Genomic DNA, 27,690 nt, shown 5'->3' on the forward strand with positions numbered 1-27,690 from the left:
AAGAGCATGTATTAAGGACCAATACTTCACGCATAAACTATCCAAACATTTTGAAAACTCCAACAAATATTACAAGGCCAGAAAAAGGAAGAGGAGACGTTTGGAGTTTGGATCAAAATAAAAGTGAAAATGGTGGGAGATATTGCTAAGAGATGGAAGGAACTGAGCGGCAATAGCAAATGGAAAGACCTACTTCATCCTCTTGACTTGGATCTACGCCGTTACATCCTCCACTACGGAGACATGGCTGAAGTCGGATACGTTACCTTTAATAGTGACCGCCGGTCCAAATATGTAGGAGATAGCTGCTACACTAAGGAAGAGCTCTTTGCTCGTACCGGCTACCTCAAGGCCAACCCTTTCAGGTAAACAACATAGCAACTTATATGCAGGACCGGCTCAATATTTACCATTTCCCTTGGACAAAAAAAATTTCAGGGCCCTGTTTTAAAATTATTACAGTATGTTTTACCGGAGCTTTCGACTCAAGCTCAGAAAAAAACACATTTATCTCTGATATTTTAACTTAAAAATAAATAATATCGTGCCTTTAATATTGTCCAAATCTATACTAAACATGCTAATGAAAAGAATCAAGACCCCTACTATTACTAGATTTGGAGTGGATCCGAGGACGGTTGCACTCTACGCCCTTCCTGCTAAGTCTGCCCTGCTTATATGATATGGTTTCCGTTTGAGAAATTTTGGTTTAGTTTTTATCCGCACTCCCATTTAAAACATGTGAGGAAATGGTATCATCTAGGTACGAGGTGACTAAGTACATATATGGAACATCGTCGATAAGGTTACCAGAATGTTTCTTAATCAACTCATTGTCAAGGGAAGCATGGAACAAAGAGTCTAACTGGTTAGGTTACGTTGCGGTGGCCACAGACGAAGGCAGAGAGTTGTTAGGGAGAAGAGACATTGTTGTAGCATGGCGAGGGACCATTCAGCTGTATGAGTGGGCTAATGATTTTGATTTCCCACTTGAATTAGCTACCTCGGTTTTCCCTCCAACTGACCCGAATGACCCAGGTGACCCTCCTCGTATTGCCAATGGTTGGCTGTCTCTATACACAACCTCTGATACACGCTCACGTTTTGACAAGACCAGTGCACAAGAACAGGTCTCTGAACAAACATTTTCCCTCACTAACTTCACATTCAGACTTTTGATTTGTTGTGACTGCTCCAGGATCTGTGATATCAGGAGTCCAATTTTTGTTTTAAAATATTATTTTTATAAAAAAAATTATTTTAAAGAAAATTTATAATTAATTATGTATTTTCTAAATTTAATTTAATTTATATATTTTTATAGTCAATTTTAGTATCAAGAATATTATATAAAAATAATTGACATCATATAAACTTTTTTTTTTCAAAAGCAAATCTGGTATTAAAAATCTCAAAATATTACTTCTCGTCCCACTGGTTTGGTTTGTTTTGGTTTTCAGGTTCAAGGAGAGCTTAAAAGGTTACTAGAATTGTACAAACATGAAGAAGTTAGTATAACCTTTACAGGCCATAGCTTGGGAGCAGTCCTATCGATTCTATCCGCCACAGACTTTCTCCACAACGAATGGCCTATTACCACAACAAGTCTTGGAGACACGCTTTCTTGCGTCACGGTTTTTGCTTTCGGCAGTCCCCGCATTGGTGACCTCAACTTCAGAAGACTGGTTGAGTCCTTAAAAAAACTCCACATCTTGAGAATAACAAATGTCCCCGATCTCATTCCGCATTACCCGGTGTTCAGGTTCAGAGATGTAGGGGAGGAGCTTGAGATCAACACATTGAAATCAGAGTATCTGAAACGGTCACTAAACTTGGCACATTTCCATAACCTGGAGGCTTACTTGCACGGGGTGGCGGGGACACAACACAACCAAGATGAGTTCAAGCTGGAGATTAACCGGGATATCGCGCTGCTCAATAAGGATTTAGATGCTCTCCAAGATAAGTACTTAGTGCCTGGGCATTGGTTGGTTCTTGAAAACAGAGGGATGGTTCAAGCGGATGATGGGACATGGATTCTTAATGGAGATATGGGAAATAATGATCAAGAAGAAGAAAAAGACAAATGCGAATTACCATGAATATATCTATAATACATGTTCAGTTAACATGCACAAAATCCTTTTGAAGAAGTAAAACAACAAGAAAATGTTACTTATTCTCAAACAATAACATTTGAAGCACCAAATCTAAGTTTCTTTTTCTCAAAAAAAAAGCTCAATTTTTCTTTTAATCTTAGGCTATGAATGGTGACCAAGAAATGAAGAAAAACAATAGATTTTTTAATATTTCTAATAAATTTTATACTATTCATAAACTAAATTTTTTTATTGTAGAGAATTAAACAATAAATTTGTTTTTACTAAATTTAATATGAAATAATCATTTATTCTCATAATTTTGTTCTCATTAATTATTTTTCTATTTATTTCTAGTGTTTCCGAGATTGTTACAGTTAGACTCTCAGTTTCATTCACTATTACCTAAAAACAGATACAATAACATAGAGAGATAAGTTCCTTATTTATGTACAAAGAAAAAGAGGAAGAAGAACGTGGATGTGAACCCCTCCATAACACGAATTGGAGCTTTGATCAACCCATATACGATCTCCACTAGTATAGTCACACACAAGCAAGGACGTGCATTGTGTGAATAAATAAAATTAGAACCCCATAGACATTTATTTATAACCTTCAAACTTTTGGTGGGTGTTTATAATATTATTAAAGAGATCCAAAAATCCATGTCTCCCCAAACACAATGTTGTGCAGCACAGCCTGAGCTAGAACAGTTGATCTAACAATAAACAAGCTTGTGTTAGTATCGTTGTTGTGGGTTATTGAAGTAGGTTTACTAGTAAACAATCATGTTGCCCCTAGAAGCAAGCAAAGTGAACAAGGCCCATTTTATATTTTCAAATGCATTCAATCTAGCGAATGGAAAGTATCAGACAGGCCCAGTTTCTGAAAGAACGATAATTTCCAACATGCTTTCCCAAGAGTGAATCATAGCTTCAACAATTATGTCACAAAACCTTAAGACTTCTAACAACCACTCCATTGTCCGGTTTTAGAATGCTGCCATAACAAAACAAGTCTCTATAACATTGTATAAATAAATTTTGCATTTATCGTACTTATTTTTTATTTTTAAGAAATTATTAGAAAAATGTCTTCAACAAAATAAAATTATTAGGATTAACTATGATTATCACTATTTATACTCTATTTTTTTAATATTCTTTTTCAATAAAAAAATAAAATATTTTAATGTATTATGTATATGCAAGATGAAAGTCGTATTTTGGATGTAAATGTAAGATTAGGTCAAACATTATAAGTTCAAAATCATTTATTTGAATCTAGTCAATACACAGACCTTTATTTTATTTTCCGATAAAATTTCAAATTTATCAATCCAAAAATAAAAAAGGAGCATTTACATAAATAAAAATAGCATTAGCTAATTTCTACTCTGTGGAAAGACCTTTAATTTTCTACGGAGGTATCTTACCAATCTTGTCGTCATATATAGGTCACGAAGTATTAACACTCTATGGTTTCAACAGGTGAAAGTAAATTCCTCGACTGATATATATGAGAATCTCAAGTCGAGAATGTCATCTCTTCAACAAAAAAAAAAGTCGAGAATGTCAAGTCGAGAAAACCATTAGTTGGCAAATAATTAATTAAGTACGTTCAAATGAAGCAACATAATAATCATCGACCATCGAGAATAATCTTTTTGTTAGAGAATAAGTCAATTCATTCACTTCATAGTTTTTTTTATTGAACTGATCATTCAGTTCATAGTTATACAACGATTTTGAGCCTCTGAAAATTTCCAACACTGTGCATGGTTGATGTCGGCGAAACTCTACAAAGAGCACACCAAACCGTTTCTATAATGTCATATCCCTGTTTATTATCAGTTATTTATTTATTTGGTAAAAATTTCATTATCAGTTACTTTATACAAATTAAAATATGTAGTTGATGACAACAGTCCTTAAGAAAACATTCATTTTCCGAACCTTAAAATATGTATTCACCAGATAAATTTCACATGCTCGTATATTCTCGTATAAAGCCACATATATCAATGAAATATGAAAGATATGATTTTCCAGAGTATATCTTGAATCATTAGTATCACATATCATTTTAGTAAGCTTACAAAAATATTCGATTACACAAGTTCTTTAATTTCAGTTTTATTAATTTTCCTATAAACTTTAAATCAATAGTTTGGCCATCAAATCACTAAAAGTAATATTTTTGATCATATGCATTTCGAAGTCTTAATTTCAATATTATATTCTAAAACTCATCTACCTTTCGTTTGTTCCTATAAATGAAAAAGTCTACTCAAACGAAAAAGACCGGGGAACATTCTTTATAAGCCAATTGCAGTTACATAAAAAGGTAAATCATTGTAGGCACATAAAAACCTACATAGAAAAAGGTTGATATATTGTAAGGAGGTACAGTAATACCAAAACCTTGATACAACAAAATTGTACGTGCGATTTATGAAAGGTAAAAAGTAAAAGAAAAACATATAAATAGCGATATTCAATGACTTGCATAGACTAATCACAATTATTAGTGCTTGGATCTCCGGTAAAGTTATATATCCGAAACTACCATATTCAATGATGTTGCGGGTCAGGTCCTCCCGGTGAAACCCTGTCCGAATCCACTAAAAACCTCCTCTCGTTATAACCTTTGAACTTGGAAAGATCAAACCCCAGCTCACGTAGGAGAGCCTGACTATCCATATTTCCCATATTTGAAACGCGGTCTGCATGGAGGATTCGAGCCAGAGTACTTGAGATTGTTGATGAAAATATGATTAGGAACATGATAATAGTTTGCTTAAGGATTAAATTCGCCATAATAGGTATTTAAGAAGAATAAAGGTAGCTTCTGGGGGTTAGTAAGAGATCGTGAAAGAGAAAGAGAGAGATTTTAAAAGGGGATTAAGTCGAGAGAGAGATGATGACTTGTGTGCAATGAGATATTTCTATTTATAGATAAGGAGAGACACAAAATACGACGAACATGTTAAGGATTGAGTAGGTTGGGTCAGTGGAGAGAACACGATGGGATCCACAACTAAACGAAAGCCAAAATCCGACTCATAATTTTGGATTATAAAACTCATGCACGCACACACAAAGACACTAATTGCTATATGGGGTTTCAAACTGATCCAACGATCGAAATTGTCAGGTGGAAATCTAAATTTCCGGCCGGGACCATTATTAGGATTTTACTTTACATGTATTGATTAATAAATTAGAAATGCTCGATATAAAATGTAAAATGTCAACTAATCCATATTCTGATGCGAGACTACTTGAGGGTGATAGAAGGGACATTATATATAATTTGCTCCCGATTGCAATATTTCAAAGGCACATCTTTTTAGTTTAGGATATTTGTCGAATTAAAATAAACTATATATTCTTCATTTCCATGATATATTATATTTTAGAAAGATTTCTTGTTTCAAAATATAAGCTGTTTTGATATTTTAATATAATTTTTATCAAAAATAGTTTAACCGATTATATTTACAGCATTTTTATTTATAAATTGAATTATTTTAAGAGAAATTATCTTAGATAGCCTTTTTAATTTAGTTTCGAAAATAGCACTTAAAGATCAAAAATGACCAATTTTTTTTATTAAAGAATAAAATATACATTTATACTCCTTGAGTTAACTAATATATACTTAGATTTTCGAGTTAAGGGGTGAGTTTTGGAGACAAAATTTTAAATTTGAAAAAATAAAAAAATAAATATTAAAATTTTCAAAACAAAAATGAGCTATTTTGGTCATTTTATTCTCTAGAGCTATTTTGTAACAAAAACTTAAAAATAACTATCTGATAAAATTGCCCTTATTTTAATTTATATATTTGAAAGTGTTTTCTTGAAAAACTATTTTAGAGAGTTTATAGTTTTGTTTTATTACCTAAAATATGGAAATTACATTAATTAATCATGATGTAAATTAATTACTTCTTTCGCAAAAAGGGTATATTTGGGCGTGGTTAAAAAAAAGGGTATGTTTGGGCATAAGGTTGCACCGAGATTTCTCCAACGTAGTTAGGTTTTGACTATATTTGATCCCTTCCCACATTGTGGATATGAATATCTGAAATTGCTGAAAAGTTCTCATAATAGAGACTCATACGTTGAACAACGAAAAGCCATGGAAAAGGGAGACGAAGAAACATTTGTTCTGCCGGATCACGTCGGGAAAAAAGAATACAAGTGACAGAATGGGGCGGTGTTGTTTTTCTTTTAGTTAACATGGCCGACAAATTATCTAAAACCCATTTGATCTCTGCTCGTGTCAAACACATGTATATATTCCTTTTTTACTTTTTATTATTATGTTCCATCCATGTAGTTTTAGGCTGTTCTAAAACTCGCAGCCTAACCGAGTAAACGGCCGAGAACGCGTTGTGCGGTGAGCTTCCTTGGCGAGTTGGACATGAACGGGTGCCATTATGGTAACCGCCGAATCCGTATTTTAATAATAATCGGCGATTAATTATCAAAAAGATCAAATAGAGACTAAAGGATCCTGACACAAGTCTCAATCATTCGTAGAAGTGAAAATTATGGTGGCAAGATAATATTAGATTACAGAAATCAAAACGTAAGAATATAAAGAATATAGTGATAATTATGTAAATACTATTTTCTTAAAAGGAAAAAAAAACAAAGCGAGCTGTCGAACTTGAGACATACTGATTGGAAACAATATTAACACCACCAGATTGTTACTGTCTTCTTTTTTTGAAAAAAACAGATTGTTACTGTCAACCCTTCTAATATATATAATTATATTTTTGTAATCAAATTTGGTATGCATTCACAAATCTATAATTTTAGTACGAAGGATAGTTTATATATAAACATGTATTATTATAGATATCTAGTATTATATATAAATATTTTGTATCATACATATAAACTAGGTATTATATGTATAAAAATACAAAACTTATTTCTAGCATACTTTAGAATTTTTCCTGCTTTTCTAATAAATTGATGGACCTACCGAGTTTCTGAGCAGAAGTTTTAGCTATTAAGTTGTTAAGTAACATATTTATTACATTTGATTCAACTGGTGTGTTAATAAATTTCTAAAGATTTTTTTTAAAACTTTATTGTAGAAATTCCAAAATGTAAATCATATTTTATATGTCAGAAGTCAATTTTAAAAATTTCTCACTTTAAAAATAATTTCAAATGGTTTGAATCTCAAACATAAAGAAATCCATATTTTCACACTACTATTAGGCCACTGCTACAAGAGAACCAACCCCTTTCTGCCAAACTAATTTCAGGTGTTTCTAAGCATAATTCTTGTTTCTTCCTTCAAGGAGGAAATCCAATGTTTTTTTCTTCTAAAGCAAAGTTAATATTTACTGGGTGCACATAATGAGTATAAACTTATAAATTATAATAAACACGTATATAAAATTAGCGAAGAAATACACTATTTTAAAAAAATATCATGGGTGCATGTGCACTGCACTGCTTCCTTCAATGGAAAAATAAAAATGAAAAACATAAAAAATTAGAAGATCGCCGTCAAGCAACTTGCAAAAATGAGTGAGAGAGAGTTAGAGAGAGAGAACGTCTGGTTCTCTCCCGACCGTGCCACCGTCCTGATTCCGCCGACGTCTACCTCTGGTAGCCCTGATGCCCAGCCACCTGACCTCCCTCCTGACCCACCTGACCCTCCCCCTATTCACCCTCCCTCTGATTTCCCCTCCCTTTCTGAAGCCGCTACTGTTCCTAAAAAACCTAGTTCTCCAATGCAAATTTCTCCATCTATGGGGACCGCATCTAGAGCTAACGTTTCAGGAAGATCGTTCCAAACTACTGCTGCAGTCGCTGCACAGATTCATCAAGCCCTTTTTCCGGATCTGGAAAGAAAACTACTGTTTCCGATAGAACCTTATCTAAAAATAAATTTGAGGGCTTTCAAGCTCTGCCTCAAAAAACCTCTTCTCCTCTGTTCACGAACAGAGCATCCTCTAGTACTATCCCCCCTAATCCTCCCTCCCAAAAATTCCCACCAGAACCTCCTACTACCCAGAAAACCAATCCTCCTTCTCAAACCTCCACCACTTCCCAAAAACCCACACCTACAAATCCATCATCCTCCACGACTAGTAACCAAAACCCATTGCCGTCCTCAAACCAAAACCCCCAAACTGCTAAGAAGACCGCTACTCAAACTCCAGCGTGGGTCAATCGTGCTAGAGCCGAAGCTGATAGAAGCCTAAAGCGTCTGGCACCAACAAATTTCTCTGATAAAGGAATCCCGCAGGTACTCATACCCGATGAAGTTTTTGAAAGGGGAGCTGCCTTGCATAAAGACTTCATTATCGGAGCGTTCTTTGCGAAAATGCCCTCATATAAATCAATCGAGAATGTCCTCAACTTCTTATGGGGGAAAGGAACCAAGATAGAAATCCATACCAATACTATCAACCGTACCATGCTGGTCCGAATACCCAACGAGTTCATAAGAAAGAAAGTGGTTGAGAAACGAATCTGGTATGTGGGAACTGCAATGTTCCATGTAGCAGAGTGGTCCTCTTCTCAAACAACAGAGACACCTGATTTGGCCTCCATACCGATTTGGGCTCACTTGAAGGGTGTTCCATTTGACCTGCGACATCAAGAGGGATTAAGTTATGCAGCTGGTTTAGTGGGTGAGCCAAAGGAGACAGATGACTACACAAAGAACCTTACTAACATTGGGATTGCTCATGTCAAAGTGGAAGCGGATCTTACTCAACCGTTGCCGACAGTGGTGGAGTTGAAGCGACAGAACGGAGAAATAATCCCAGTAGAGGTTCAATACCCTTGGACGCCCCCTTCGTGCTCACATTGTCATCAAATAGGCCACATTTTCAAGGACTGTCTTACTGCCAACCCAAAGTGGGTACCTACTGATCCAAAGGCTTCAGACAAGGAAGAATTATCCAAAACAAATAACCAGCCTGACCCTCCTACGTACTCCCCCTCCTTCTCCTCCTATACCCCCTCCTCCTCCTCCCCCTGAACCTGTTACTTCCAAATCCCCAACCTCCCCTCAAACAAATACTACTCCCGTCCCTCTCGACCCTTCCCTTCAAACCCCTATCTTCCAAACCCCTGTTTTCTCCACCTCAAACCCCTTCCTCCCAATCACTCCCCCACCTGAGCCTGCTCAAAATACCAAGTCATCTTCCCCATCTTCTATTGTTGCTCTTTCCGAGTCTAGCAAGCAAAGAGAGACCCCTTTCAAGCACAAACCTTCACTAAAACGTCCTCATGTTTCTCCTCCCCTGTCCCCAATCATCACCCAAAACCCTTTTGCTTTACTAAACTACCACCCAAACAAATCTCTAAAGCTCTCTACCAGTAATCCAAACTCCTCCAAAGCTCTCAAGCTAGCCACTGAAAAGAACCAAAACCACCCGCCTTTAAAACCCACCCTTTTGCTGCCTCCTGTTGATAGCTCTATTCCTTGTGAAGGTTCACTCCTCTCAAAATGAGTGTCTTCTCAACCTTCCCTATGAGTATAAAAAGCTTTTTTTGGAATGTTCGGGGTATAAATGACCCGAATAAGCATTCACCCTTCAACCAATGGCTCCTTTTGAACAAACCCATTTTTGGTGCCCTTCTTGAAACCCACATAAAAAAACCACAACTTCCTATTGTTATGCCTAAGATATGCCCTGGATGGAGTTACTTGTCTAACCACCTGAGTGATCCTGATGGAAGAATAGTTATGATCTGGAGATCGCCCGCTGTTGCTATCCGCCTCCTCAATCAATCAAAGCAAGCACTGACCTGTGAAGTAGAGATTGTGAACAGCTTCAAATTCATATTCACTGCTATATATGCCTCCAATGAGAATGAGGAAAGACAAGACCTTTGGGTTGATTTGCTGAACACTCAGCTTACCTACAACCTCCATGACTGTCCTTGGGTGATAGGAGGAGACCTGAACCAGATAGTGCACTATGCTGAGCACTCCTCCCCGTCTGTAAACAGTTTCAATGCGCCTATGGTCTCTCTGAGAAATGTGCTAACGCAGCTTGGAGTCTTCGACCTTAGGTACTCTAGTCCGCTTCACACATGGTCAAACAAAAACCCCTCAAACCCGATAGCCGAGAAATTAGACCGCCTCTTAGTAAACCACCACTGGATCACCACCCTCCCAAACAGTCAAGCCATGTTCCTCCCTCCCAACTTCTCAGACCACTCGCCATGCCTCCTTGATACCTTTGTCCCTCTCCCAATAGCTGGAACCCGCCCTTTCAAGTTCTTTAACTACCTAACCAAGCACCCTAGCTTCATGGCTATCTTGGAAGATGCGTGGAATCAGGCCGGTAGCTATGCGTGGGATCTCTCTTCTCTCTGTTATAAACTTAGAAAAATAAAAGGAGCGTTAAAATTATTAAACAGAGAGAATTTTTCATGTATACAAGAGAGAGTGAGACAAACTAACATGTTGTTACAAGCTGTGCAGGTGGAGGCATTAACAAACCCTTCGGAGGAAATCTTCAGGCAAGAACAAGATCTACATGACAAATGGTGCTTTCTACGGCAGATTGAGGAGTCTTACTTCAAACAAAAGTCGAGAGTAAACTGGCTACGGGAGGGAGACCTCAATACGGTTTACTTCCATCGACTTGTTCGGATCCGAGCATCCTATAACTCAATCAGGAGCTTCACGCTACCGAATGGAGACGTCATAACTGATCCAAACGAAATGGGCTTACTTGCAATCAACCACTTTCAACAGCTCCTCTCGCCTCCACAGCTCCCTCATCAAGTAACCTCATTGGCATGGATTCAGAATATTCTCTCGTACCGCTGTCCTGAAAATCTTGCTCGCTCAATGATCTTGGTCCCCACTCCTGAAGAGATAACAAAAGTGATGAGGAAACTGAATGCGAACAAGGCGCCTGGCCCCGATGGATTCACCTCAGGCTTCTACAAATCAGCTTGGTCACTGTTGGGAAATGAGGTCATCGGATCCATCAGGCAATTTTTCTTAACAGGTTTCCTTCCTTCTGCAACAAACTTTACGATTCTCACGCTAGTACCAAAAAGGCAAGGAGCTTCTGCCATCACCGACTTCAGACCAATCTCTTGTTGCAACACCCTCTACAAGACTATCTCTAAAATGCTCGTTCATCGATTGAAGCCAATGCTACCTGATCTTATCCTCCCAAATCAGACAGCATTTGTACAAGGTAGACTCTTGGTTGAAAACATGATTCTCGCGGGTGAGGTGGTTAACGGATACCATAGGAACCGAGGGCCGAAGAGGATCACGCTGAAGATTGACATCATGAAGGCTTTTGACACTGTGAGTTGGGACTTCATCTTTGTTTGCTTATCAGCGGTAAATATTCCAGTGCTTTACATAAGATGGCTCCAAGCTTATGTGTGCACACCGTCCTTCTGCGTTGGATATAATGGCACAGTTCAGGGGTATTTTAAAAACACGAGAGGATTGAGGCAGGGGGATCCCTTATCACCATACATGTTTGTTATCGCGATGAATTGTCTATCCATTCTCCTTAACAGAGCGGCAGAGGAAGGACAATTCTGGTATCACCATCTATGTGAATCCACTAAGCTAACGCACTTATGCTTCGCCGATGACCTCCTAATCTTCCCAGAGGGATCTGCTCAATCTGTCAAAGGAGTCTTGGAGGTTCTCAGAAATTTTGAGGCACGCTCTGGACTAGGCATAAGTGTGGAAAAGACCTGCTTCTTCTCCTCTGGTCTAACGCAGCACGAAATAGACCACCTGAAGCAGGAAACAGATCTCTCTCATGGCACTCTCCCGATGCGTTATCTTGGAGTTCCCTTATGCACGAGAAAGCTTTCGATGTCAAATTGTGAGCCTCTCATTCAAAGTGTCAAAGGAAAACTAAACTCATGGAGTGCGAGATCTCTCTCTTTTGCAGGTCGCTTGCTTCTCATCAACACGGTCATATCAGGAATTACGAACTTTTGGTGTGCAACCTTCGCCATTCCTAAGCACTGCATCAAGCTAATAAACTCCATGTGTGGAGCGTACATGTGGAAAGGCACATTAGAAGGTCATCACTCCGCAAGGGTATCTTGGGATCAAATAACTCATGATAAAACTGAAGGAGGACTAGGAGTGCGTGATCTAGCAAGTTGGAACAAAGCCGCTTCTATAAAACTCATATGGATGCTTTTCTTTACCTCGGGGTCCCTATGGGTAGCCTGGTTCATTGATGCGATTCTCCTTGGCGACATCTCTAACTTCTGGACGATAAGAGAGCAGAATAATCACTCTTGGTTGGTAAAAAGATTATTGCGCTTGCGACCTATTGTATATCCTTGGCTGTGTGTTGAAATAGGAAATGGAAGAACATGTCGCTTCTGGACAGATAACTGGAGCCCATATGGTTGCATCTCTGACTACTTCAACCTCCCACCGCGATCTCGCCTTGGAATCCCAGTGAACACCACTCTAGCAACTCTTTCTGACAATGGGAATTGGCAATTACCTGCAGCAAGATCAGAGGAGCAAGTCCTACTTCAAGCTTTTCTCTCAACGGTAACACTAACTGAGGAAGAGGACCACTATGTATGGAAGCTAGATGGATCACCTCTCAACTCCTTCAGTACAGGAGCTGTCTACAGAGCCATTAAACATCACGACCCGACTGTCAGCTGGAACAAGGCGGTTTGGTGCTCGAGAGGAACGCCCAAGCACTGCTTCCTGGCTCTTCGTTCTCAACCGCTGCCCAACGAGAGACCGTTTACTGTCATGGGGACTCAACAGCCCTTCAACTTGCCTCCTTTGCAACTCCTTCGATGAAAGCCGCAACCACTTGTTCTTTGAGTGTGCTTACTCTATGCAGGTGTGGAACTATGCGGGAACAAGAGCGGGACTAAGTGCAAACCGTAATTGGGATCAGACTCTGTCGGAGCTAATTGGATTACCGGGACCTCAACATGCAAAACGGCTTTCTCTCTTCGTCTGGCAAAGCACGATTTACCTCCTCTGGTCTGAGCGAAACGCAAGGCTTCACAGAAACATATACCGACCGCCGGATTCGATCTCCCTGTCAATCGACAACTACATCAAATACAAGACTGCAGCGATCAAAACAAACTCAGAACGGTTGGCCTCTGCAATATGCCAACGATGGCATCGATGATCTTTCCATCTTCCTTCTCCATCTGGGCCTCTCTATCATGGGCTTTAAAATTGTGGTTTCTTTATGTGGACTAAGGATTTGGGTTTGTATTATGGGCAAGGCCCACGAAAAATTGACTGGGTTGGACTGAATGCTTTTGTATTTCCTTTAAGTTTTTAAATAGAATACCCTTTTTCAAAAAAAAAAAAAAAAAATGAAATATGACCTTACTAACTTCGCCACCGCTTAAAAATAAAAATGTCTTCACTTCCTAAACTTAATAGGAAAAATAAAGTTAAATTGGAAGTAAAGAAATGCTATACTAATAAGCCAATAACTGTCAGTTCAAGAAAAAAAAAGTAATAACTGAAGGTCAAATGTCAAAAAAGGTCAAATGTCGACAAATATACGTATTGCCCACGTGGAATATTATGTCGGACCTACTTATATATCCACATGCTCAGTAGGTCCAACAAGTTTATCCATTTTACTTTTTTTTTGTCAACATCCATTTTACTTTTATTCGGTTATAACTTATAAACACTAATTATATAACTGATTTTGGTCAATAAAAAATTATATAACTGATAAAGATAAAGTAACCAACGGCGACAAAAGTATGTGTGGAATATTTTGAGGGTAATGTGACATAATAGAATAATCCGGGAAAAATTATTTCAATAATCGTAAAATAGTTTAAGATGGTGGCCGGAGAAAAGTCACCTATAATAGCTATCTGACTAGATTACAAGTCAGTAAATTTGATACCCTTAAATTCGGTTTGACTATTCTCTTGGATACTACCAGAGTTAGGACTAAAAGACTACAGACAATAATTACATATATTTTATACATATGAATGAATTTGTTAAAAATGTTTTACTACACAAGTCCGAAAACGCATTAATCTTGACGATCATAGAACCAAACCGTGATATTAAATTCAATTTTTGAGCTAGGTCAAAGTGCTACTGGTGAAAGAAATTGATATTTGTGTAAGTGAAATTTTGGTCCAGGTCTATATCCTATACACATATAACATTTGAGGTCATTCAATGAGAATTCCTCAGCATAAACCTCTCACAATAATATTTATTTATTCTAAAAGTTGAGAAATTCATGTATAGTCTCCTATTTGAAAGATTTTAAAACGAATATTTTAAGTTTCTAAAAGAACTTAAATTATTGTTTTTAATTATAAAAGTTGATGATGAGAAATTTACATTGGAAAATCTTGGGTTACCGTCTCCCCCTTTTGAGTTATATTTACATTTTCTCGACGATATTTTTCTATTGTTTTCATAACTAGTATATTTATAATTTATTGTGATAAGAATAACTTTGAGTGATTAAGATAAGTAAAGCATATGCATGAAAGCGACAATGCCCCTTCAAAACTTCATCTGTCCTTTAAAAACCTAAGAAGGCACCTAAGTACTAGATTCCATCACTCAGTTTTAACTAGCTGTGTTTTTTTTTTTCTTCTAAGAATGCTAATATCATATTAATGATGTTCGGATTTTACTAAGGACATGATTGGCTTCTTTGCTACTACCCGCAAACGCAGTTTTTATGGTTGGTAAAAGGTGGATAAAAATCGTTTGCGGGTGGTAGCGGTTGAAAGCGTTTCAAAACAATCATACAAGCCGCTAAAAATCGTTTCAAACCGCTCCGAACCTCTTAAAATCAAAAACTAGTTCCAATTAGCGTTTGCGGTTGCGGATGGATAAAAATATATAATTTTTATATATTTTAAATTAAAATTTAGAAATTAAATATTGAAATATTTATAAAAAAGTATATACACATTTATAATATTAGTTTAAATTCACTACCAGTATCATAAGTTGTTTTATAAAAATTTTAAGCTAGCTATACATTATACTTTTTAAAAAATTAATATACATACATATATAAAGATATACACATATATAAACGAAACAAAATATTCTTTTAAAGTTTTAATATAAATCTTCAAAAAATATTAAAATCAGAACTTTCAACTAATTAAATAAATTAAATAAATAAACATAATATTATTTTTAATCATATTATATTAATAATTATTTTATTATATCACAATAGTATATTTTTATTTTTTTTATAATGTTGTAATAAGTTTATATTGATAATTTATTATTAAACCACTGCAATATCACATAATCAATCAGTCACAAATATTCCGTAAACGCAAAAATTATCAAACGTTATGCCAATCATACAAAACGCTAAATAACACTTGAAATCGCAACTGTTCGCATATGCAAATTTTCGCATCCACAACCGCAACCGCTGCGTTTGAACTAGTTAGACCCTAAGTACAATCTAGAAACTAGTCTATCTTGGCAAAAAGAAATTGAAAAACAAAGGAGAGCAAATTTGGTTTTTGAGATCAGCAATTAAATTAACTAGCTGTGTTTAATTGCTGATAAAATAACTAAATCATTATAGATATATTGTACTTAGAAAAAGAATGCATGAAGACTTTAAACAAAAAAATACTAGTGAGCTAATATGGTTAGTTTGAATCCGTTGTTTCTTTTTTTTTAATACAAAATCCGTTGAATCCGTTGTGTCTTGTTCGCAAAACAAGAGCATATTATATATTCTAGTGAAAATTCAGATGAGTTTTAAAGCCTAGAAGAGAGATAAAATCGATGCAAATTATATTTGGTTTACGTTTCTTAGTTAACTATATAAATGAAAAATTACAAATGTTATATATTTTAGACCCAACACCAAAAACCAACATAAATATGAAAAGATCAACGAATTTATTTTAAAATTTTCAACAAAAATTCCAATTAATGGTAAACCCTTAAACTACACAATATTAATATAAAACATCTCAACTAAAAACCTGCAACAAACTAATCTTCTATCAATATTCTTAATTTACAAACATTTCTTATTTTAAAAACATTATATCTTGATTTCTAAAAATACAGACCCCAATTCACTTGGTAAATGATACAAGAATACACTCACTTTTTCCGAACTCTAATGAGATTCAAACACGACATCCATCATTCATCCAATGAATTATAGTCTATGACTTTAATGATATAATTGAGGAATATACTGTAATTTGTTAGCAAATCTTTTGTTGACAAGTTTTACTATTAGATATTTAGTTGAGCGTACTAAAATGAACGTGACGACAGTTGGGAGGTTTTTAATTATTATTATCTGTTCGTTGATAGTTTTCTTACAATTTAAGTTTTTTTTTTTGAAAAAAATCTTACAATTTTTAGTTGAATGTTTAAAAATGAAGTGAGGAAGTTATAATGGTGATGGTGAACATCAGTAACAAAAAAAAAAGAGTTTTTTTTAACTATACAGAGATATCCTGACGTCATATAAGTGATCCGGTCACTTATTGTCACATATATAAGAACATTTATATTTCTATTATACGCCCCGCTCCCTTTGATCACTCGCGTGGTAATCAAAATCCAAATCCTGTGAAACTTATGTCCTCACTCAGTCACTCGAATAAAGCCTTGATACACATAAATTTTTAGTTAGCAGAAAATAATTCTTCTTCTGTGACCCGGTTGTCAAAACCGTAACATAGCTGAAAAAAATATTATATACCTAATGTGATCCTTTTTTAAACACTATACCTAATACATTATGATCAGTAGAGCTGATCGTAGAATCATAATATCACCATATATATTATTTAAATGCGAAGAGAATATATCAACAATAGATTAAGAAGATAAGTTACATCGTGCAATGACGGCGCCAAATATAGATACTTTGTAACATCTCTCTCTATAACTCCAACTACTATAGATAGATAAAAGATACTTTATGACTAGAAAAGCAAAGGTACTCGGTTTAATGATATAGCTAGTTCAGATGGTGTTAGAACAAACGGTTAAAGTACTCTTATGATAGAGCAGTTCAAATGGCGTTAGAACAATGGTTAAAGTACTCTGTTTTAAGTGATGTTCATGTGAGTCGTGAGTCGTGACTCCAAGAATCTCACATCTTCTATGTGAAAGGTATTGGAGAGAGAACAGAGAAAATATAGACAAAATAACTTTGTTATCATGAATGGTATTAGTGGATTCGGTAATATAAATGGTACTCCCTCCGTTTCGATTTAATTGTCTTTGTAGGAGAAATTTTTCGTTCAAAATAAATGTTGTTTTAGAGTTTCAATGCAAAATTTATTAAAAAGTTTCTATTGGTTGAAATGTGGTTAGATGTATAGATAATTGTGTTTTTATCTTGGAAATATACAAAATCATATGTTTTCTTAATCTGTGTGTATAAACTTAGAATGACAATTAAAATGAAACGAAAGAAGTACATAATTAAAATACGGTACATTGTAATGTGTGTGTGTTTTTTTTAACAACTTAAAATTTATTAACCAGATAGTAAACAGATCTACAAATACATACATAATAATAAAAACAACAAATTACATAAATAAAAGGATGGAAACAACATCCAATTACAGTTCCTGAGATCTTTGATTCTTTGTCGCATCATGAAACAAATTATCTTTGTTATAATAAACCGGTCTTGTTCCAATTTAGATTAATATATTGATTCTTTAGTTCAGAATCTAAGAATAACGATTGTATGGATATATCACCATACAACAAATAGATTACATCTTCTATATGTTGATGTCCTCTACATTTCAGGAAAATATTTTAATACCAAATATATTGTATCTAAATATAAATTACGAATACCTTGGACAACATCAGACTGCTACTGTTGGTTTTTAGATCTTCCTTTTCTTGAGTCCATGACGGCTTTTCGGGTGGACACTGTTTTCATAGCAAATCCAATAAGATTTGTCTGAAACATTGGATAGCCATCACGTAATGATGATAACCGTCAGAAATGAATACAAAACTAACAATAAGTGCTAAATTTAGAGTTGACAATGACTCAGAAAAAAATGCTGGAGAAAATCCAGTTTAATCTTTGAAAAAACTATACATGGATCGCTGTATACATGGCTCTTTTCAAAAAAAAAAAAAACTATACATGGATAGATAAATGAATAAATAGTATAGAAATAATCGCTGTAATGTGTTATGCATGATAATTACGATTTTGACAAAAAAGTAATGCGTTTATATAAAATGTATAGTATTTTTTCAGTTTCATATTAAGTGTTGTTGTAATAAAAAAGTTTCTTTACAAAATAAATATTATTTTAGCTTTTCAATGCAGCATTTATTAACTTTATTTTCTATTTATTTTTCTATTGGTTAAAATATGAACAAGAAAAAGAAAAGTATATGAATAAAAAAAAAGAATAAGTATATGGGTATTGATGTTTTTATATTGAAAATATGTAAAATTAGTTGATTTTTTAATCCGTGTGTAAAAGTCTAAAACGATATTTAATATGAAATAAATGGAGTATTACTTTGATAGAACTAAAAATTAATGTAAAAATAAATATATTAATACAATTAAAAATTAATTTTTTTTTAAATTACGTATTTGACTAAAACGAAAAATGCACGTAAATCCAAAACCATATCATAATTGACATGATATAAATGAAGTGTATTATTTAATCAAGTGAGAACAAACAATTATTTTTTTTGGAAAACGTTATATTATAATCAAAAGCATTATTTGCTAAATGTGTGATTGGTAACAGTTACTTGATTTGATATACATCATTATAATTCCGATCCACGTCTTGCTTCCATCTGTAACCTTAATCTTTGTTGAATTGAAATAGATAAAGCTGCACGAGTGATAAGACCGTTATTGTTGATATATTTAAATAAGTGTGTTAAATTCTAACTAATAGTTGAAAGATTTATATTTAAATTAGAGGATCAAAGTTGAGTTTTTGCACTCTAGTTACAATTATGGTTTGCCATTATACATATCTATTATGTCAAGAATTCATGTTCCTATAGATCACTTTAATTAATGTGGATTTTGAGCTAGAATTTCTCGATTATGTATAACTCTTTAGTTTATCTAGTGCTAGGATTAAATAATATGAACTACATATTTTAGACACAATAAAAATATCAAGCTGGTGGACTTCCTAGAATCAACAACAAGAAAATTTGGAAAATTTTGACTGAATTTTTGATGGAAAGCAACTCGTCAGTTTTTATTTTTATTTTAAATTCCCAGCAAGAACTCAACGAAATATGGGGATCTTTGTCAGAAATCTCTAGGAACGGTATTCGCCAGAAATCCATTAGAAATTTTGCAACATATATCGATAAGACAATGAATTCACTAAATTTCTGTTATAAAATTCAAAAAAATTTAAAGCCTTCTCGATTTGCAAATATAATCATTTTTTATCCGTTAAAAAACTCAATATTCCCGACAAAATCTTGACTGGTTTACTTTTTAGTCAAGAATTTCTCCATAAGTTCATCTATAGATATCACTTCTCTTCATTTACAACAAAACACAAAACATGTATTTTCTTGATTCTTTTCGGCCATAAATTGATTAACCTTCTATGGATTTGGAGATAAATTTAGTTATACAAGAATAAGCATATGGTATTTGTGAATTCATGGCATTGACTCAACGACAACCGAAAGCTAGAAGACCCTGTAAATTTAAAATGTACATGCTCTACTTGTTGGAATAATAAGAATCTTAGAACTGATGAAATTTGTAGAATTTGTATATCAATGAGTTTATGATGGATACAAGATTTTGTATATTCATGGAGCACGACCGGATTATGGTTGTAATAGCGAGCTAGGTTAGGTGAACGTAGCACAGGTCGTGCATAGGCATATATAATAGACATGAAAGAAGAATCATAATTTTTACCTAAAAGAAAAACCTAAACTTATTCCTAACTGGTTTAAGAATACCAAAACTTATTCCTAATTGGTTTATAGATTACCAATTCTAATCCGAGTTGTTTTACACTTAATAAAACTCTATTACACTTTATAATAAAGCATTTAACCTATCTTGAACTAAATAGACTGATTTTTCTTCTTCGTCTTATGCCGATAAAAGCCTTTTTCTACCATCTTTCTATTAGCCTTATCCAATCTTGATTTCGTTTCGTCCATGTTGCTCTTTAAACCCATTTGGTTGATGTAAATGTCTCCATTGTTTCCATTTCCACCTCACCTTCATCTTCTATTTTGAGCTTATATCCCGAATAAACTGATAGCTTGTGGTTGAAACCCTTTCTGGTCATCTATTCTTGTCAAGTATTGGTCGTCCATACTGACATGTCATGGTTGTCCTTAATAGTACAGAGTTGGTCCATAATTAATGAAGGCTCTATCAAGAGACCATCTTCTTTCTCGGTCTAATATCTCATCAATCAAGCCAATAAACTTTTTAATGTTTCCTTGAACCATGAATGGATTAGTGGCTTGGATATTTCATACATGGCTTTAACAAAGTGAATATTTTTATGCAGAGAGGGATTCCAAGATAGCGTACAGGTAATGATTCCATCGACATTCCAGTACTTAACTGGACTGATTGTGCAACTAACAAAAGTCGTGATTGCAAGTCAATAAATAAAATCAACAACTAAATATTAGGAAAAATTGCAGTCTCCTTCAGAAGTAGGCAACATGCAGACGAACATGACCTATCAATTGTGTGAGGTGCAGTAAAGTCAATTGAAAACCTACGGAGAATTACGAGGATTTTGAAAGAGTTCGTATACAACATTGCAAATAACATCAAAAGAGAGAAACCCTTTTGTCTTCTAACGGCTGAGATTTGAAGATGTCCTAAAACCTCTAATCACACTCATTTTACGTTCAGACAGAGAGAGGAGAGAGAGGGATGGCGGGGCCTCTGCTTCGATCTCTCTGGTCAAACACCACTCGAACATCCTTCTCTTCCCATCTCAAATTCGGACACTCTCTCTCCCACTTTCGAGCCTTCTCTGCTGCCACCGGAGCTCCTCCTAACAGCTCGCTCGATCCTAATAGACTCCGGAACGTGGCTGTGATCGCTCATGTCGATCACGGGAAGACCACACTCATGGACCGGCTTCTCCGTCAGTGTGGAGCCGACATCCCTCACGAGCGCGCAATGGATTCAATCAGCCTCGAGCGTGAGCGAGGGATCACTATTTCTTCAAAGGTTTCGCCTTTTCTGTGAAATTGGAGCTAAGGGTTACTTCCTAATTTTGAAAATGGTTCGGGGCCGTAGACTTACAAAGCCGAAGACTTTCTGTCTTTTTTTTTAATTCTTCCCCTTTTATGTTCTGTTCTTTTGTCTGTAAAGGTTTTGAGCTATGGTCTTTTGACTATTGTTGTGTTTATTCTTTTTTTTCTGTTTAAAGTGTTTATTTTTATTGTTTCCTTGCTTTCATTACAATGTAACATAACAGCTGAAGTTTTATGTAAAATTTTCCTGATAGGTGACATCTGTGTTTTGGAAAGACAATGAACTCAACATGGTTGACACACCTGGTCACGCAGATTTTGGTGGGGAGGTCTGTGAGACTGATCTCTGATAAGCTAGCCTAGTATTGATTCTCATGCTCAATTTCAGCAGAGTTACATATCAAAATCCGTATATATATATTCGATGAACTGAATTAGATTCCAGGAGGAACATGCTTTTTCTTTGACAAAATACAATTAGTAATAGATAATTGTTGGAAAGTTTAGGCTTTGTTTTTATGTACCCCCTGAGATGACTATATATGGTATATTTGGAATGTAGGTGGAACGAGTCGTTGGTATGGTTGAAGGAGCTATATTAGTTGTTGATGCTGGAGAAGGCCCTCTTGCACAGACTAAGTTTGTTCTTGCTAAGGCCTTGAAGTATGGTCTACGCCCTATTCTTCTCTTAAACAAAGTTGATCGACCTTCAGGTATAAATTTTCATTCACTTTTTCTTTTAGTAATCTCCTTTCTTTAGTAAAGTTTTTCTCTCATCCTTTATTTATTTTCCTATGCCAGTATCAGAAGAAAGGTGTGATGAAGTGGAGAGTTTGGTGTTTGATCTTTTTGCAAATCTTGGTGCTACAGGTAAAATTAATTTATCAGTTTCTTATTTAGTTTGCCAATGATTACTAGTAATTTTTTTGGACTTAATCGATATTTATGTCTTTTCTCGTTTACTACAGAGGAACAACTAGATTTTCCTGTGCTTTATGCCTCGGCAAAAGAAGGGTGGGCATCTTCTACCTTCACCAAAGAACCTCCTGCAGATGAGAGGAATATGTCACAGTTGCTTGATGCTGTAGTAAAACATGTTCCCCCACCAAAAGCAGACCTTGATGCGCCATTTCTGATGCTGGTAATTGAAAATTCCTGCTAATGAATTCTGGACTTGGGATGGCCAATATTGCATATGCAACGTTCTTTCAATTTTCTGATTGTCCTATATAGTATAGCTGATCATTGAATTTTGTTAGACTAAAACAATTTCAGCTAAATACCTGTTGAACTTTGAATAAGTACACATGTGAGTTTAGAAGAATTAGATGCAACGATATCCGCCACTAAATCACAAGAAAGCTATAAGGATTGACAAACTAATTGCCTTGACTTTGGTTGGAATTTATTTGGAATAAAATTCAGAGTTTTTTTTTGTGATCTTCAGATTTCCTTTTCTGAATGTATGAGCTGTGTAGATTATAATGCCAAGTTTGGAAGATATTCAAATGTTTGTAACTGCTATCTTGAGGGGTTAATAAATGTCTGAACTGCTTTAAAGCCTTTGGCGATAGAATTTTACAAACATTTTTCACTTGTGAGTTACCAGGTTTCAATGATGGAAAAGGACTACTATCTGGGGCGAATATTAACTGGAAGAGTATCTTCTGGAGTTGTCCGTGTTGGCGACAAAGTCAGTGGACTACGCAAAACTGATTCAGGCTCCGAGAAAATAGAAGAAGCAAAGGTTTGTCTTTACATAGCTTTTTCAGTTGTGTTTTGATGTCTCATCTAAGCAGATACAGACATCTTTTCTCATAGGTGGTGAAGCTAATGAAAAAGAAAGGTAACCGTTGTTTCAATTGAAGCCGCTGGAGCTGGTGATATTATCTGTATGGCTGGTTTGACAACTCCATCAATAGGCCACACGGTGGCTAGTGCAGAGGTAATATCCAGATAGACCATTTCCCTATTTAATTTTTAGAAAATATAAAAGTGAATTATGAATTCAACAAAACTTTCTCAAAATCCACTGATGCACTGTTTGAAAGTTTAGGCAGCTTGAATGGGTACCTAATTTTTTTTTTATCTTTTTTTTTTGGTATTACAGGTCACAACCGCGCTCCCTTCAGTTGAGCTGGATCCACCGACAATTTCTATGACGTTTGGTGTCAATGACTCTCCTCTGGCTGGTCGGGATGGCACCCAAGTATGTTTTATTTTAGCAACAAGACGTAGCTCTAGCCATTGTACTCTGCTTTAAACTTTAGCAGCCTCATATAGTCATATTTATCTGGTTTGCTGCATCTTTACATCTGAATTCACCTATATGTTGGTAGCATTCTGAGTTTATTTGTCCATTTGTCCCTCTCCCCCCCCCCACCAAGCGATATTAGAAGAAATGCTGTGTATTCGGTTGTAGACCAACCGGGTCTGGCACATGTTTGATGGGGTTTTGCTAATATGCATATGCAGTTAACTGGAGGGAAAATTGGGGACCGGCTAATGGCAGAAGCTGAAACAAATCTTGCCATAAACGTCATTCCAGGCTTGTCAGAGTCATTTGAAGTCCAAGGGAGAGGAGAACTTCAACTTGGTTTGTGCTTTTCCAATCTGTATTTTCTTCACCTGTAAAGATGGAAATAAATATGAAAATACGTCCGGAAAACATGTAACTGTTGTATCTATTTCTCCTCGCAAAGGTGAAGTAATCTTCCGTCGTGTGACTAATAGGTATCTTGATTGAGAATATGAGACGGGAAGGTTTTGAGCTCTCCGTCTCCCCACCTAAAGTCATGTGAGTTTCATCTTTTCCGTTTGCATAAGTTACACCACATTGCTACATCAGCTGTATAGTTAGAGTTGGATTTTGAGTGTTTCTACTATGTGATTCAGGTACAAAACTGAAGATAAACAAAGGCTTGAACCAATTGAAGAGGTGACTATCGAGATTAACGAAGAGCACGTAGGATTAGTGATGGAAGCTCTCTCCCACAGGCGTGCTGAAGTTATTGACATGTGTCCTGTCCCTGGAAATGATGGTAGGACGAGACTGTCTTTAACTTGTCCTTCAAGGTTAGTTTAGTGACTTCAGTTAGATTTATTATACTCATTGAAGAAAACTTAACCAAAGGATACTTGCGTTCCACAGAGGTTTGGTTGGGTACAGATGTGTGTTTAGCAGCGATACCCGTGGAACAGGGTTCATGCACCGTGCTTTTCTGAGTATGCAGCTTTTTGTACTTTCATATCTGTTCCAATTCGGTTGCTAATTTCTTCTCTAGTTTGATAACGGTTGTATATTTCGTCCCTGCAGAGTATGAAAAGTACCGAGGTCCACTTGGAAATGTTAGGAAAGGAGTGTTGGTACGTTTATGGGTTACTCAATATCTAACCATTTTTTGGTGCATATCTATATCTTATTGTCTTATGGCTGATTGTGTGTGCCCTGCTCTCTCAAGTTATAACTCAAAATTTGCATCTCTTGATGAAACAGGTTTCAATGGGATATGGAACTATTACAGCTCATTCACTTATGGGTTTAGAAGCTCGTGGGACTCTCTTTGTGTCTCCGGGACTGGACGTGAGAACCTTTCTAAATATGTTAATATATAATACACATGTTCTGTTTCTTTATTGGTTTAGTTATTAGTAGTTACAAGAACACTTATGTGGTCCTCTCGAGCGTTGGATGCTTTGCTAATGCTGCATCTTGTTCTGTTTTTTTCTGTCTTTTAACAGTCATACGATGGCATGATTATTGGTGAGCACTCACGAGATACAGATCTTGATGTAAGTTATTTAGACTCACAGCTCATCAGTCATCCACACTTAAAATACCATGGATTCACTTGCCTTGCAAACTACACAGGTTAACCCGGTTAAGGCCAAAGAGCTTACCAACATACGCTCTGTTAACAAAGACGAGAATGTGAAGCTATCTCCACCTCGCCTCGTATGTACCACCCTATTCTCTAGCTTGACTTTTTCTCACAACATCGAAAGAGACAACAGGAGAACCGTTCTTCTTGATGGTATAAGTTCTTACCCTTTGTATTGTGATAATGCTTTTCGATTCAGATGACACTTGAGGAAGCTATAGGATACGTTGCCTCAGATGAACTTATTGAGGTAACATTGTTAATCGCCAATCATATGAACTTTGAGGAACGTTTTGTTTCTGGCGTCTTATTCATTGGTTTAAATGTGTTCAGGTTACTCCAAAGACGATTAGGTTGAGGAAGAGATGTCTGGACGTTACCAAGCGTAAATCACAGAGCAAACGAGCCAAAGAGTAATTAAACCTTCCCCGGTTATTTTCCGGTTCAGTTTTTTTAGTAAAAGTTAGTTGGTTGTTCGATTCTGGCCTCATTTTCTTGTCACAATCTTACAAAAAAGGAAAATTATTGAGTATGTACTGGGAACATACTCAGATTATATAGATTCATAACTTATACGCAATAAGGATACATTCTTCTGTTGAATAACAGAAAGAAAATAGATTCGTTAGAGTGTTGTATCATCAAAGAGTTCTGTGGATGGCCCTTGATTCTATTTGACGACCAAAACAGGTCTTGAGTTCCACATTCCAATTTGCACATGTTCTTTGTGAGAACTTCAAATTAGATTTTTCATAAATTCCAAAGATGGTAATATCTGTTCTCTATACAGGACGAGTTTGTTTAAGGTGTAATATGCTATTGAAAAGAAAAAAAGATTTGAAACTAATCCATGAAGTGATCAAAGAAAAAATTTAACTAAACATTAAGTATAAGCAATAATGATTAAAAAACCAGCGTAAAAATCTCAAAGAAAACCCTAAAAAAATAAAACAAACATAAAATCTTTAAAGAAAAACTAGGGTTTGTAAAAGAAGGAAGGAGAGGATGCTTAACCCACTCCACACACAAGGGTCTGAGGCTGCATTGTGAGGAAGTGATGCAATTGTTGCAGCATCTACTGGAAGAACCTCAAGAGGATCCTCCCATGGCGGTGAAGGCTCAGGTTTAGGATCAGGACAAGTAGGATTAGGTTTAGGGTTTGAATTAGAAGTAGATGAGTTGTTTTGTTGAGTTGTTGTGGCAGGAGTATTCTGCAGAGAGGCAGGAGCCACGACTAGGACCTCAAGCTTTTGACCAGATTCACAGTGACCAGGCACACCGCATATGAAGTAATAGTGTCCGGTTCTGTTAAGCTTAACCGGTTCATACTCGGAGTGATATGTGGTCAGAGCGGAGTTAGGGTTGCAGGACTCGTAATCTTCGAAGCTCACTTCCAACACGTTGTGGAGATGTTTGTATTGAAAGATGAGGGAATCTCCGACATAGAAAGTCTTTGAAGATGACCATGTCTTGTAGTAGTCAAGGCCCATCTTTGTCGTCCATCCGTTGGTGTCTCCAACCTCGTAAAAGGATGTTGCACGCGCTAATCCCATTAGTGACAACGCCGCAATTAACAAAGTCATGATTCTGTTCTTCATCATTGGTTGTGATTCTTTACTTGATCCGGAGGTAGAAAACAATGAGAAAGAGATGGAATTAGGTAGATTTGTGTTTGTTTATATACAACTTGATGGAGGCTTCCCATACTAGAATGGTTTTAGGATTGCAATTTTAATATGTTTGATTGGTCCACTTCGGATATTTATTAGTGAAATTGTTTGTTTTTATTTTATATTTTTGTTAGTTAAACTTGGCCTTTTTCCTCATTCATTGGAGATTTTGTTATAATTTGGTTTCCTAGTCGTGTATGACTTTCTTTAGAAACAATTAATAACTTTGGAAAAATCTTAAAAAAGAATTGAGATACTAACAATATTGTTTTGTTTAGTCGATATATATATACTTAGATTTATCTTATTACTTTAATTTATTTATTTTTTAGATAATTCTTTGTGATGATCATCATCAGATAATATCAAAGAATAATTATTATCATATGTATATCTTTGAAATTTTTATAATAATTAATTTATTAATTTATAATTGACTACATAACTACCTAATAATTAAATAAATATAATACTACTCCCTCCGTTTTGTTATAATTGTTGTTTTAGGTTTATACACACAAATAAATAAAAAATATTTAATTTTACATATTCTTAATATCAAAACATCATTACATACATTTAAACATATATATGGGATAATTTGAAAAATACTCCATTTATGTTTCAAATTTGAAAAATACACTTATTTTCTCTTTTTTTGAAAACTACACTTTATTATTTTGTGATAAGACATTCTTATCCTTAATTAAATTAAAATTACAAATATTAATAACTAATCGTAAATCTGAAAATACTGTTATTGTTATGTTTGTG

The 27,690-nt window shown here is 35.4% G+C and overlaps 3 protein-coding genes and 1 pseudogene across 4 annotated transcripts; 2 read left to right on the forward strand and 2 right to left on the reverse strand.

Moving 5' to 3' along the window:
* The first annotated feature begins 32 nt into the window (after positions 1-32).
* On the forward strand, positions 33-2,277 carry LOC130509167 (phospholipase A1-IIbeta-like). Of its 2 annotated transcripts, none has more exons than XM_057004879.1 (3): positions 33-365; positions 764-1,130; positions 1,461-2,277. In XM_057004879.1, exons 1-3 carry the CDS (start codon positions 130-132, stop codon positions 2,100-2,102), a joined length of 1,245 nt encoding a protein of 414 aa, XP_056860859.1. In that variant the 5' UTR covers positions 33-129; the 3' UTR covers positions 2,103-2,277. The 2 variants fall into 2 exon arrangements, with proteins under 2 accessions (XP_056860859.1, XP_056860860.1); XM_057004880.1 differs by having other exon boundaries at positions 225-365; positions 616-1,130.
* A 2,253-nt stretch (positions 2,278-4,530) lies between these two features.
* On the reverse strand, positions 4,531-4,997 carry LOC130509713 (CLAVATA3/ESR (CLE)-related protein 5-like). Its single transcript, XM_057005894.1, has one exon. It carries the CDS (start codon positions 4,919-4,921, stop codon positions 4,676-4,678), a length of 246 nt encoding a protein of 81 aa, XP_056861874.1. The 5' UTR covers positions 4,922-4,997; the 3' UTR covers positions 4,531-4,675.
* Positions 4,998-20,991: 15,994 nt separating this feature from the next.
* LOC130509186 (uncharacterized) lies at positions 20,992-25,951 on the forward strand (annotated as a pseudogene).
* A 260-nt stretch (positions 25,952-26,211) lies between these two features.
* On the reverse strand, positions 26,212-26,847 carry LOC108846723 (blue copper protein). Its single transcript, XM_018619926.2, has one exon. The coding sequence runs from the start codon at positions 26,845-26,847 to the stop codon at positions 26,212-26,214; it is 636 nt and encodes a 211-aa protein (XP_018475428.2).
* Between the last annotated feature and the right edge of the window lie 843 nt (positions 26,848-27,690).

Source organism: Raphanus sativus, chromosome 3 (assembly GCF_000801105.2).
Source record: "Raphanus sativus cultivar WK10039 chromosome 3, ASM80110v3, whole genome shotgun sequence".
Lineage (NCBI taxonomy): Eukaryota > Viridiplantae > Streptophyta > Magnoliopsida > Brassicales > Brassicaceae > Raphanus > Raphanus sativus.